At 40.2% G+C, this 14381-nt stretch overlaps 1 protein-coding gene across 7 annotated transcripts in view; it reads right to left on the reverse strand.

The window, feature by feature from the left end:
- SLC4A8 (solute carrier family 4, sodium bicarbonate cotransporter, member 8) overlaps nucleotides 1-14381 on the reverse strand; it is a 118536-nt gene that overhangs the window by 532 nt on the left and 103623 nt on the right. For all 7 annotated transcript variants that reach the window (XM_015559629.1, XM_015559625.1, XM_006757068.1 and 4 more), the window contains 5 exons: nucleotides 11941-12009; nucleotides 10618-10791; nucleotides 7233-7370; nucleotides 3196-3287; nucleotides 1006-1101 (listed from right to left, as the gene is read on the reverse strand). In XM_015559629.1, the coding sequence (XP_015415115.1) occupies nucleotides 1006-1101; nucleotides 3196-3287; nucleotides 7233-7370; nucleotides 10618-10791; nucleotides 11941-12009 (569 nt within the window). The remainder of the gene's footprint in view (nucleotides 1-1005; nucleotides 1102-3195; nucleotides 3288-7232; nucleotides 7371-10617; nucleotides 10792-11940; nucleotides 12010-14381) is intronic.

Raw genomic sequence — 14381 nt, forward strand, 5'->3', positions numbered from 1 at the left:
TTGGATCTGGCTGTATTTTAAGTCCATTTACAAGTAGACTAATTCTCAACTAAAAATAACCACATGCGTTATCCATTTCAACAGCTGCCTGGATTTTCCTCTGAAGGAAACAAATTCTACATTTCACCCACATTCAGCACAGATTTATTTTAACCCACTCGATGAAGAAATAACCAGATTCTCCTCAGAGCAGCCTTCTGAGTGCAGCAGTCAGTACTATTCCCATTTTCCTGCCCAGTAAACTGAGAGCCAGAAACAATGGCCTGCCAGATTGCACATGGAAGAATAACTAAGCCAGGTCTCCTCCTTGCTACCCTACTGCTTTGTTTTTTATTAACTAGAAAAGTTAATAAAACCTAAGAGCTTCCCATCAGTTATCTGCCTACTTAAACCTAAATGGTGTTTGGACTAAATCATTCCATTTGGGTGCATAGCCTACCTCACTGTAGGCAAAGACACCTCAAGACCTTCCAGTTTCTCCATCAACCTGATAAAATTTGATCTATGCTATTGGCAAATGATACACAGAATTTAGTTTCCACAATAAGAAAACAGCTGCACTTCAATATTTTAAAATCTTTACTTGGCAATAATTCTCATTATGGAATTGTATCAATACTATCAACGCTATCTAAATATTTTAGCAATTTCCCAATTTGTGTGGTTGCAGTAACCAGAGAAATGCTCTATAGATTTTGAAATGGGGACTAGAAAGAAGATTAAGGGAACTAAATAGATAAAGCAAACGTACAACCCCAAATAACTCCATCCTGACTTTAGACCTGTATAAGTGGTCAGCTCAAAACAGTTTATCTGTTCAACTAGTTAGAAAACATTTTTACTTTCTTAGGCTTACAGTCATTCTCATGGGGTTAGTAGCAATCCTAGAAGGGATATTTGTTTGACAAATTCAATTTTACGAATAAAATATCTTTTACTTGTAACATGATTGCTATTTTTAAAAGTCAGAAATAAATAAAAATCAGCAATTATAGTTCTCTTTACCTCTTTTCCTTTGTATTTCCAGGATTCATACTGAGAGCTTTCCAGACTGTGGTTTTAGGCATTTCATCAGATATATTAATCTCAGAGGGGTCACATCTGAAATGAATACTTAGGACAGTAAATGTCAGACATACAAATAAGATACACATCTCAGTCTATAATGACCACCCCTCCCCCCACTAAAGGGAGTTTAGGTCTGAAGGAGCTCAGCGAACAGCTCTTAGGAGGACTGGGATCCAGATGGTCGGGATGTAGAGAAGCACGGTCACCTAGAAGGTGCTGGCTGCTGAGGGCTGAGCTGATGTGCCAGGTGGTGGCCAGTCCTGCCCCTCCACCCCAATCCCGCCAGTTCTGCACTCCTTCGTGAGGCCCCTCTGGGGAAGCTGATCTCAGTGCTGTAATGCCAACGGTGGTAGCATCAGCTCCCACTTACTGAGCGCTGGCTGTACCAGCCACAGGGCTAAGCACGCTTCATTCATTTTCTCACTTACTTCGCCAAGTGTTTTTCATTTGTAGTTAACAAAGGACTTTTATATTATCTTAACTGTCACAGATTCGGAGATTATTAACAGCCTTATTTGAAGGTACAGAAACCAAAGCTCTCAGCGCTAATTGACCATCCAAGGTCAAATGTCAGTAAGTGGAGAATCAGGACCTTGAATCCAGTCCTTGGTTTCCTAGAACCCCAGAGTACTGTGAAGTTTCTACAAGCCAAACGGCCTCCTTTCAAAAGGCCAAAAGAGCAGGCAGTATCCTAATAGAGGAAGAACACTTTGCTGCCAAAGAATTCAAAGCCCATGGCTCCTTCTAGAACAACCTTCTAGAAAGTTTATTAAGGTCCAAAGACTCCATTCTTCTGGAATCAGTAAAAAAAAAGTCAAACTCATAGTAACAGAGAGTAGAACCTTGATTACAAGAGGCTGGGAGAGGGGGGGAAAGGGAAGATGTTGATCAAAGAGTGCCAACTTTCAGTTATAAGATAAATAAATTCTGAAGACCTATGAACATCATGGTGACCATAGTTAATTATAATGCACTGTACATTTGAAATGTGCTAAGAAAGTGAATCTCAAGTATTCACAACACACAAAAAAGAATGCTAACTATAGGAGGTGATGCATATGTTATTAGTTTGATTGTAGTAATCATTTCACAATATATACATATATCAAAATATTACACTGTATATCTTAAATATATACTATTTTTATTTGTCAAAAATAAATATATTTTAAACATTTAAATGTTCAAAGAAAAGACTTTCCTCACTTTCCCCTCTGTATAAGCCACAATGAATCCAATGATTCAGCAATAAATTATCCAGGATCTAGATGACCCAGATCCCCTCTCTTCCTTTGCTGCCCCCTTCTTGACCTCTGGGCTTCTTTCAGCTGCGTCTCTCTCGTCCAGAGTGGAGATAAAATGCCAGGAGCGAAACCACAAATGGACCCACTTAGCTTCCTGTGACTTGTGGTGAGCAATAACTTTAATAGAGAAAGGGGCTGATATCACTGGCAGAAGGCGGGCATTTCTGTGACCCCCGTTCAGTTCATGGGAGTGTAGATGTCACGAGCCAAGCTGGAATGGGCTGTTTCTGCCCATCCCAAAAGGCTCCCTAACTGTGGGAAGTTCATGCCCACCAGGCTGAGAACTCTCTGAAAACAGAGACCACATCCTATTCATCTTTGAAAAGTAGCCGAGGAAGGCAGAAGAGACACTGGGTTGAAGAGTACGAAGACCAGGGTTTGAATCTTAAACTTCCTACTTAGCAGCATTGTGACCTTGGGCAAATTACCTAAGACCCTCCAACCCCGGCTTCTTCACTGTGCAAATGTGGACCAAGAGGCTTATAGCAGAAGGATGTTGTGAAGACTAAATGAGAGCACACGGTAAGTCTTGTAGCGCCGTCCTGGCACAGAGGAGATCTCCGTGCATGGGCTCCCCCAGCTCTAGCTTCCCCGTGATTCCCAGCACTAGTCTAGTGCATCACACATGCACGGACTCTGTAAGCCATGAAAGGAAAAGGTGTTTTCACATTTTCAAACAGGGAGGCAGGCTGAGTGTTGGCTTTTCATGCCAGCAACTACAACTGTGACCCCACCCGAGACACACACACACACACACACACACACACACACACAGCCAGAACATTTACAGAACAATCAAAACAGTCAACATCTTTTTTTCTACCTGAAACTGTTGTTCTTTCCAGTACTACTTAGTAACTTCCTGCTCTCTAAGGGGAACTTGTCTCTCTCCATTTCTATCATTTTCTCAGCCTCCTGGAAGAAAAGAAGACATTATTATGTCTTGTAAAATAAAAGTATCAAGTAATACTATAAGTCGACACCAGTCCATCTTTTTCTATCACTGTAATTTCTACCAAATTTTTCTCACATTTACTATAAAAAAGGTATAATTATGTTCTTTCCTACACTTGACTCATCACAAAAAGAGAGACAACTAAATATTTATATCTATGGAATAGTATTTTTTTAAAAATCCTGACTCTGAGGATTTAAACTATCAATTTCCTCGAAACAGAGGGGACAAACAAACATGTTAAATGACACCAAGGACACATTTAATAAAATCTAAATGGTGGGGAACCCTATAGGTTAAAGACCCAATTTCTTCAGCAAAAATTAGGATAGAAGGGTAACTCCTAAAGAGATTTAAGATAAATATCAACCAATTGCAATATATGGATCATATTTAGATCCTGATTCAAACATATCTATATATATAAAAGCCTAAGCAACCATTATGACCGGTTGACTGGTCGCTTTGAAACCCACTGACCACCAGGGGGCAGATGCTCGATGCAGGAGCTGCCCCCTGGTGGTCAGTGTGCTCCCATAGCCAACCTCCTGCCATTGGCAACCTCCTGCAGTCCCTCCCCCCGGTTGGCTGGCCCCGATCGAGACTGGGTGAGATGGCCCCAATGGCTGGCCAGGCCAAAGGACCCCACCCATGCACAAATTTGTGCACCAGGCCTCTAGTTATTAAAATAATAATAAGGCAACTGGAAGAAATATATACTGAATATTCTTTCTACTTTTGTATATGTTTGAAATGTTCCATAATAAAATGTTTTCTTACAATTTAATTAATACAAAGGAAATAATTATAGAGAAAGGTGTGTACAAAGATGTTTAATTAGTCTAATTGATAAAACCTAAAACAATTATAAACTTTAACAAAGGAAGAATGTTTACATTAATTATTAGATAATAATATAATAGAATACTAGAGGCCTGATGCACAAATTTGTGCACTGGTAGGATCCAGCCGGCCCACCCCCAATGGGGGCCATTGAGGGCGGGCTGGCAGGAGCGAGGGGCCGTGGGCAGGGCCAGTCGGGGCAAGGGGTCTCAAGCAATTTGTCGGCCAGCCCTGGCCCTGATTGGGGTTGGGGGGCCCCCTCAGGGGCAGGGCCAGCTGGGGGGGGCATGGGTGGTTTGCCAGTCAACTCAGCCCCAAATTGGGGTGAGGGTGCCCACTCAGGGGCAGGGCCGGCTGGGGCGAGGGGCTACAGGCGTTCTGGTCGTTCTGCTGTTCAGTCGATTTGCATATTATCCTTTTATTATATAAGGATTATGCATCCATTAAAAGAATAAATAGGAACCCTTGTTTATGTGCTCAGTGGTTAGGGCATCAGCCCGCACAATGAAGGGTCACGGGTTCGATTCCTAGTCAAGGGCACATATCTGGGGTTGCAGGTTTGATTCCCAACCCCAGTTGGGGCGCATGCAGGAGGCAATCAATTGATGTGTGTGTGTGTTTGTGTGTGTGTGTGTCTCCCTCCTTCCACTCTCTCTAAAAATTAATGGAAAAAATATCCTCGGGTAAGGATTAACAACCACAAAAAAGAATCAAATATATGTACTGTGTGGACACACAGAAACATGAGAATGTCATAAAATCAAGATAAGGGGGGAAATCAGAATATATAATAGTCCCTGCTCCCCAGAAATATACAATTATTACACTTATATGAAAACTATGTTAAGGATTTAAAGAGAACATAAAGAAATGACCATAAATGTTGAATGCTAACATGAAGTTTTGGGGTGAAATCTTCATTTTCTTCATTTGATTTAGTATTAAAAATAATTTATAAAGAATTTTTATAAAGTAAGAATATAATGTTTACTAGCCACCTTATATTTAATATCCAAAAAGCATCCCTTGATTTTCCTCTCAAGCCTACTATTTCTAGGTCTTCCCCATCTTAATAAATAGCACAGCCATTCATCTAATTGTTCCTCCAAAAATCTAAGTCTTGTCCTTCATTCCTCTCACCCATCCTCACTATAATTAGCAAAACCTGTCAGCTCTATCTTCAGAATAGTCCCCAATCCAGCCATTTTCACCAACTCTCCCTTAGCCTAAGCCAGTGGTCGGCAAACTGCAGCTCGCAGGCCATATGAGGCTCTTTGACCCCTTGAGTGTGGCTCTTCCACAAAATACCGACTTCTGCGCATGGGCCACGAAGTTTCAATCGCACTGTACGTGTGTGCCTGTACAGTGACACCAAGGACACATTTAATAAAACACTGACTAAATCAGGATCTAAATATGATCCACATATTGCAATTGATGATATATAGCCAAAGGAAATGAAATCACTATCTTGAAGTGATAGCTGTACCCCATGTCTATTGCAGCATTATTTATAATAGCTAAGATATGGAAACAACCTAAGTGCCCATCAATGGATGAGTAGATAAAGTTTATACTCACACACACTGGAATATTAACTAGCCATAAAAAGGAAATCCTGCCATTTGCAACAATGTGAATGAATCTTGAGGGCATTAGGGTAAGTGAAATAAGTCAGACAGAGAAAGACAAATACAGTATAATCTCACTTATATGTGGAATATAAAAAACCTGGAGTCATAGGAACAGAACACATTGGTGGTTACCAGGGGTTGGAGGTGGGGCAGGCGAAATGGGTGAAGGTAGTCAAAGTGTACAGACTTTCAGTTATAAGATGAATAAATTTTTCTGGGGATATAATGTACAGCATGATGACTATATTTAACAATATGTAAAAATTGTATATTTGAAAATTGCTGAGAGAGTAGATTTAAAAGTTCTTACCACAAAAAATAATTGTGACTATATGATAGATGTATTAACTAATGCTATTGTGGCAGTCATTTTGCAATGTATACATATATCAAATCATTATATAGTACTAGAGGCCCGGTGCACGACATTCGTGCACTCTGGGGGTCCCTCAGCCCAGCCTGTGCACTCTCGCAGTCTGGGACCCTTCGGGGGATGTCCGCCTGCTGGCTTCAGGCGGACATCCCCGCAAGGGGTCCTTAGCACTGCTGTGGAGGTGGGGGTGGCACTCACCAGCCATAAGCTGGCTCTGGCTGAGCGCACTGACCACGAGGGGGCAGCTGCCGCGTTAAGCGTCTGCCCCCTGGTGGTCAGTAAGCATCATAGTGACCAGTCATTCCACCATTCAGTTGATTTGCATATTAGGGTTTTATTATATAGGATACCATAAACTTATACAATGCTATATGTCAATTATATCTCAATAAAAGTGGGAAAAAATACAAGATTTTAAAAATTCAAGATATTTTTTTAAAAGTCCTTTTAAAAGGCTTTGCCAAGGACACTATTTCAGGCACTAACTGTACTTGGAAACACTTTCCCATTCATTCAGTTCTTGGTCTGATATTTTCATTTTCATTTTGTTACATATCCTTTCTTTGCATGTAGAGTCCACTAATTGAGTGTCCATTGTGTGGGTGGCAGATGCCAAGCGCTGAGGGAAATGAGGAAGGACAGAAGTCCTATGCAAGTTAACTTTGCATGGTACCAACCACAACATCATCTGCAATTAGGTACATAAAAAATACTCTCAGAAAACAATGGGTTTTGTATACTTGTCAAATTATACAAAACATGACCCATTAGATCTGCTATAAGAGCAGATTCTATGTTCATATTCTAAATGTGAACCTGGCGAATAGACTAGATAAACAAAGAAAAAAACAACTGGTTATCCAATCCAAAAATGAAGGACAGACAGGGACAAGAGTCCTTAATCCTTTCTCAGCTGAGAACAGCTCTGGAGGAATCTTCCCAGCTCCTAAATCTGACACTTGGGATTCCAGACATGCTGACTTTTCATGGGTCCCTGCCCATGTCCTGTAATGTGAGGCTGCCCCAAGGTGTACAGTTGGTGCAAGAACCCTGACCTCTTCCTCCTTGGCCTTCTGTTTGGCATCATCCAACTTCTTCTTTTTGCTTTCAGGCATGAGATCATCTAACCAGCTCAGCTCTCGCTTCGAGAAACAGAGATCCATGACTTTCCTGACAAAGACCAAGGCCAAAACCTGAAGGCAAGTTAAGAAAGTGAATTAAAGGGACTCATTTACTTCCTGGAGTTAAAAGCACAATCTTATTTTCACAGCTGAATAGGGCATTTCATGCAAAATCAAACTCATAATAATCATTACAGTTGCCTTTTATTAACTGCCCTCTTTGTACCAGAACGAAGGTAAGTGTTTGATATACACCATTTTCCTTAACTTTCAGAAGTGTTTGAAGTGGTAGATATGCACTATTTTGAGCCACTGGGAGAGAGGAATAGGTTGGAGAGCAATTAATTTCATTCCCTCATTAAAAAGAGAAAACTCTTCATTTGCAGATGGCCCTAAGACCTACTTTCCCTGGCTTCGCAGGAAGGGCAGCCGGGAAGCATGGGGAACACGGCCACAGCGGGTCCAGCACAGCCCAAGCATGCTCACCATGGGTGAGGGGACCTTGAAGGACTACCTGGATCCCTCCAATCCTTTGCCTATGTATTTTCCCCACAAATCCTTGCTTTATGCCCTGCATCATGGATCTGTAGTGGTTTTTGTCTTTGTGCTCTGGTCTGGTCTAATACTCATTTTATAAATGGAAAACTGAGGCCCAGGGAGAGAAAGTAACTTGCCTAAAATCTGATAGCTAATCGCCTTAATAGAGACAGCTCAGGGTGCCTCATTAGCTGCTCCATTTTTTCCCATAAGGGCCTCTTCAGCCAAAGGAGAGCAAATAGCCCAGAATGACCTGCCTGGATTGAATGAGGTTCACCAGCTACCTCTGGTGGATGGACAAAGAATGAGGCAAATCGAGCTTATGAAATTCAACCACATTTCTCCTGAATTTCTGCGACTACTTTCCTAATCGATCCAAAATTGATAGTATCCCTTCCAGGAGTTGTCAGGAATTTGCTACTTTTTTTTAACCAAACACTCAACCCCTGAACATAACACACAAATGCAGAACCCTACAGATATTCTGGCAAAATTGAGAAGCCCATCAGGAGACGATATATCAAGCAGCCTAGAGAAAAAGAAACCCCCTCCAGTTTCCTAGCCCTTGAATATTCTCCCAGTAAGACAGAGTTCAAAAGTACCTAAACAAGTGCCAAACATTGCCTTTTCTCTCTAGAGGTCCACCCTTTAATTAACTTTCAAACAGCCCACTGAATTCTCAGCTTCCTCATGACACAGAGGGAGCCAGAGAGAAGGCATCAAGAGGAGGCGATGAAACAGTCAGGTGGCAAGAATTTCATCACCACTCTACATTTAGAAAACAGCTTGTCACCTGTTGCTCCACACACAGTTCCCAAGACTGCCCCAGTCACTTAGTGTTAGAACAACCTCTTCCTATCTCCCAGTGGCTCAAAACAGTGCATTTCTACCACTTTAGAAACTTCTAATTGCATTAAATTATAAACTGGAACTCTACTGCTTTGAAGTAATATGCAAATTATTGCAAACATTAAGAATCCTTTCCATGTCAGATTCACACAAAAAAGTAAGGAAGGGGGAGGGAAGAAGGAAGAAACAACAGGCAGACTGGTAACCTGGAAAATAAACCTGGCAAACTGTTGCACACATGTACCCACACCTCAAGGTCCCCAAAGCGATGCTGCTCCTACAAAGACCAACCAAAACATAAAACCTCACCATCAATAGGTATTAATATCCAGATTTTATAAAGAACTCCTAAAAAAACAAACAACCCAATTAAAAAAATGGGCAAGTAACTTGAATAGGCATTTCTCCAAATAAAATATACAAATAGCCAATAAGCACATGAAAAGATGCTCAACATCACTAGTCATTAGGGAAATACAAATAAAAACTACAATGAGATACCACTTCACACCCATTAAGATGGCTGTTATTTTTGTTAAATGTATTTTTATTGATTTTAGAGATGAAGGGAGAGGGAGAGATAGAAACATCAATGATGAAAGAGAATCATTAATCGGCTGCCTCCTGCATGTCCCCCTCCCCCTCACTGGGGATCGAACCAGAAATGTGGCCTTGACCAGAATCGAACCTGAAACCCTTCAGTCCACAGGCTGACGTTCTATGCACTGAGCTAAACCAGCTAAGGCAGGATGGCTGTTATTAAAAAAAAAAAATCCCCCAAACAGAAAATAAATGTTGGCAAAGATGAGGGAAAATAAAATCCTGTGCACTCCTGGTAGAAATGTTAAATTATGCAACCATTTCATGACAGGTCCTCAAAAAGTTAAAAATGGAAGTACCATATGACCCAGAAATCCCACTTCTTGGTATTTACCCAAAAGAACTGAAAGCAGGGACACAAACAGGCGTTTGTTTCGTTATCAGTTATTTTTTTTAAATGTATTTTTATTGATTTTAGAGATGAAGGGAGAGGGAGAGATAGAAACATCAATGATGAAAGAGAATCATTAATCGGCTGCCTCCTGCATGTCCCCCTCCCCCTCACTGGGGATCGAACCAGCAATGTGGCCTTGACCAGAATCGAACCTGAAACCCTTCAGTCCACAGGCTGACGTTCTATGCACTGAGCTAAACCAGCTAAGGCAGGATGGCTGTTATTAAAAAAAAAAAATCCCCCAAACAGAAAATAAATGTTGGCAAAGATGAGGGAAAATAAAATCCTGTGCACTCCTGGTAGAAATGTTAAATTATGCAACCATTTCATGACAGGTCCTCAAAAAGTTAAAAATGGAAGTACCATATGACCCAGAAATCCCACTTCTTGGTATTTACCCAAAAGAACTGAAAGCAGGGACACAAACAGGCGTTTGTTTCGTTATCATTATTCACATAGTCAAAGTACTGTTCACAATAGCCAAACGGTGGAAGCAATCCAAGTGTCTGTTGATAAATGAATAGATAAATAAAATGTGGTCTATATCATAATGGAATACTATTCATTTTTTTTAAAAGGAAGGAAATTCTGACACATGTTACAACATGGGTGAATCTTGAAGACATTATAAATGAAATAAAACAAATTACACAAGGACAAATACTACAGGATTTCACTCATATGAGGTACCTAGAGTTATATTTTGCCCAAAGTCAAATGCAGAGACAGAAAGTAGAATGGTGGTTACCAAGGGCTAGTGGGAGAAAGGAATGGGGAGTTATTGTTTCATGGTACAGAGTTTCCGTTGTGCAAGACGAAAAAAGTTATGGAGGTGTATGGTGGCACTGTAAATGTACTTAAAAATTAAGATGGTAATTTGTATGTTATGTATATTTTATCACAAATTTAAAAACAAGTAATACTTTTTTAAAAACTCACCATCATTGGAAAGACAATGGCAGCTGGAGATGCCTTGATGACCCACAGCAGGACGAGGCAGGTGAGCTGGATGAGGGTGAAGAGGTGCACTTTGCGTAGCGGCACGTGCCGGAGGTAAATGAAATCTGGCTGATGCTTTGCAGGCATCCCGAAGAGCTTCAGCCGATCAAAGAACTGAAAGAAGAGGACTGGCATTTATTTTCAGGAGGTTTCTCTGGGTCAGAAACTTCTTAGGCAAATTCCAGTCTCTTACATCACCTGCTCTGAAAGGCAGGCAATAGCCATTTCCACTGGACAGAAATGGAAACTGAGTCTCGGAATAGGCAATTTGGCCAAGGTTGGTAAATGACAGTCAAATTTAAAATTCATCTTTTTCAATTCTAGGTTCAAATTCCTTTTTCCTACCCCACATGGTGGCTCCTGAGAAAGCTCTTTCTCAGGGAGTGTTGAAAATAAAATAAGGCAATTGCATCTTTCTATTATCAAAACCAAATCTCTTCCTGGCTATTTGAGGAGTTTGGAAATTCTCATTATTATTTATAGTAAAAATATAAAATGAAACCTCATAACATTCTGGATATAGAAAGTATGACTATTTTTATATTATAAAATGAAAAAAGGGCCCAGAGAGATTAAATAACCTGTCCACAGTCATATTACAATTCAGTATATAAAAAAGACCACTGGACATTCCATAAAACAAAGAGGAACCAGCCACCAATCGTAGAAGCAGCTAAGTCATTATATCATCTGCGGTAATCAGTGACAAGCTCCGGAGTTTCTCTGTTCAAAGGACTCAGGGGGATTAGCTGATAGATGGGAAACGGCAGAGTGTGCCAGGAAGTACTATTCGCTTACCTGGAGCAGCTCCCACTATGCCCCAATCTCTTTACAAAGTGCCCCAGTTAAACCCTCTCTCACACTTTAGCCTGGCACTAAAACTAGCACTGTCCATGTGTGGTTCTTGACCAACCTTTTATATCTAAGTTTACCAGCATCTGACCAAGCACCTATTATTTAATGTGTGCCTAATAATTGTCTGTTGAAAACTATAACAAATGATTGGAACCATGACATCAAGCCAGGCTACTCTGTAAGTCCCAGTACCCTCATGCCAACATGGTTGTATTTTGCCCAAAGTCCAAAGAAATGTCTAAAATAGCTTAACCAGCAAGACTAGGGAAAGGTTTCTCAAGAACTAATTTGTGCTGGAGCTGTCCTGGCGCCCTGCGCCCCCCCCTCCCACACCCCCCGCCCCCTACTCCCGATTAGGACAAGTGAGCTCACAGTGAGAAGACGTGCCCTGGCTGCGCCATACAGTACCTGAATTCCCTGCAGTGAAGAGACGCCCATGTAGAGGAAGACTCCATAGAGTACCGGCATTGGGATGAACTGCACACAAAGGGCAGAGAGACCAGAGATTACACTTGGTATCAGCACTCAAGACTACAACAACTTTTAAGTCTCCAAGGGGGAAGTAAAGTCACAAAATCACAACATCAACAACACATTCGTTTCTGCTGCCTTTTCATGATGTAGAAGTAGAGGCAAAACAAGCTGCCTATGATAAAAACTCTTGTTCTGAAATGAAATGATTACACATAAGTGTAATATGGTCCTGGTTAAATCATGGGCCTCATGTCTTACCCGTATTTAGCTCTTTCTCCTCTGTGGGGATGGAGACACACACACACACACACACACACACACATCTTTTTTTTCACTAGTGTGAGAGGAAAAGTATATTTTTTTCATTTTTTAAATGTTATTTTTTAATAGTTGATATTCAATATTATTTTATATTAGTTTCAGGTTTACAGAATAGTGGTTAGACAATTATATAATTTATTAAGTGATCCCCTTGATAATTTTAGTACCCACCTGGCACAATATATAGCAGTGATGGCGAACCTATGAGTGACACGCCGAGCTCAAAAGGTTCGCCATCACTGATATATAGCATATATAGTTATTACAATATTATTGGCTATATTCCCTATGCTGTACTTTTATATCCCGGTGACTATTTTGTAACTACCATTTAGTAGTTCCTAATCCCTTCAGCTTTTTCTCCTTGCCCTCTCCAACCTCCACCCATCTGGCAATGTTCAGTTTATTCTCTGTATCTATGAGTCTATTTCTGTTTCATTTGCTCATTTATTTTGTTCTTTAGATTCTATATATATAAGTGAAATCATATCATATTAGTCTTTCTCTGTCCGACTTATTTTGCTTAGCATAATCTGCTTTATATTCATCTCTGCTGTTGCAAATGCTAAGATTTCATTCATTTTTATGTCCAAGAAAGATTCATTTATATATATGTCCCACCACTTTTTTATCCACTCATCTATTGATGGGCACTTGGGTTGCTTCTATATCTTAGCTATTGTAAAAACACTGCCATGAAAAGGAGTGCATATCTTTTCACACAAGTGTTTAGAGTTTTTCAAATATATACCCAGAAGTGGAGTCACTGGGACATAAGGCCATTTCATATTTACTTTTTTGAGGACACTCCATACTGTTGTCCACAGTTACTGCACCAACCTACATTCCCGCCAACATCGCAAGAGGGTTCCCTTTTCTCCACATCCTCACCAATATTTGTTGTTTGTTGATTTACTGATGATAGCCACTCTGATAGGCGTGAAGTGGTATCCCATTGTGGTTTTAATTTGCATTTCCCTGATGATCAGTGCATTGAGCATTTTTTCATATGTCTGTCTAAAAAGGACATACAGATCCATTTTTAATTGGATTGTTGTTGGGTGGTTTTTTTTGGTGTTGAGTTTTATGAGTTCTTTGTAAATTTTGAATATTAACCCTTTATGGTATGTATCATTGGCAAATATCCTTTTCCATTTAGTAGGTTGTCTTTTCATTTTGTTAATTGTTTTCTTTGCTGTGTAAAACCTTTTTAGTTTGATGTAGTCCCATTTGTTTTTTTTTCTTTTGTTTCCTTTGTCTGAGAAGATATATCAGAAAAAGTATTACGAAGAGAAATGTCAGAGTGTTTACTGCCTATTTTTTCTTCCAGGAGCTTGATGGTTTTGAGTCTTACATTTAAGTCTCTCATCCATTTTGAGTTTATTCTTGTATATGGTGTAAGAAGGTGGTCTACTTTCACTTTTTGCTTGTATCTGTCCAATGATACCAGTACCATTTATGGAATAGATTGCCTTTACCCCATTGTATATATATTATTTGTAAATATGTTTATTGATTTTAGAGAGAGAGAAAGGGAAAGGGAGGGAGAGAGAGAGAGAGAAAAGGGAGGGAGGGAGGGAGGGAGGGAGAGAATCATTGATTGGCTGCCTCCTACAAGTCCCTTACTGGGGATTGAGCCCACACCCCAGGCATGTGCCCTGAATGGGAATCAAACCAGTGACCTTTCGGTCCATGGGATGACCCTCAACCAACTGAGCCACACTAGTCAGGACCCCATTGTATATTCTTGCCTCCTTTGCAATATATTAACCATATAGGAGTAGGTTTATTTATGGACTCTCTCTTCTGTTCCACTGATCTATATGTCTGTTTTTATACCAGTACCATGCTGTTTTGATTACTATAGTCTTGTAATATAGTTTGATGTCAAATAGCATGATAACCCCAAATTTGTTCTCCTTTCTCAAGATTGCTGTGGCTATTTCAGGGCTTTTTGTTGTTTCATATAAATTTTTGGATTATTTGTTCTAGTTCTGTGAAAAGTGCCATTGTTATTTTGATAGGGATTGCACAGAATCTATAGATTGCTTTGG

The sequence above is a fragment of the Myotis davidii genome, unplaced genomic scaffold, assembly GCF_000327345.1.
Source record: "Myotis davidii unplaced genomic scaffold, ASM32734v1 scaffold233, whole genome shotgun sequence".
Lineage (NCBI taxonomy): Eukaryota > Metazoa > Chordata > Mammalia > Chiroptera > Vespertilionidae > Myotis > Myotis davidii.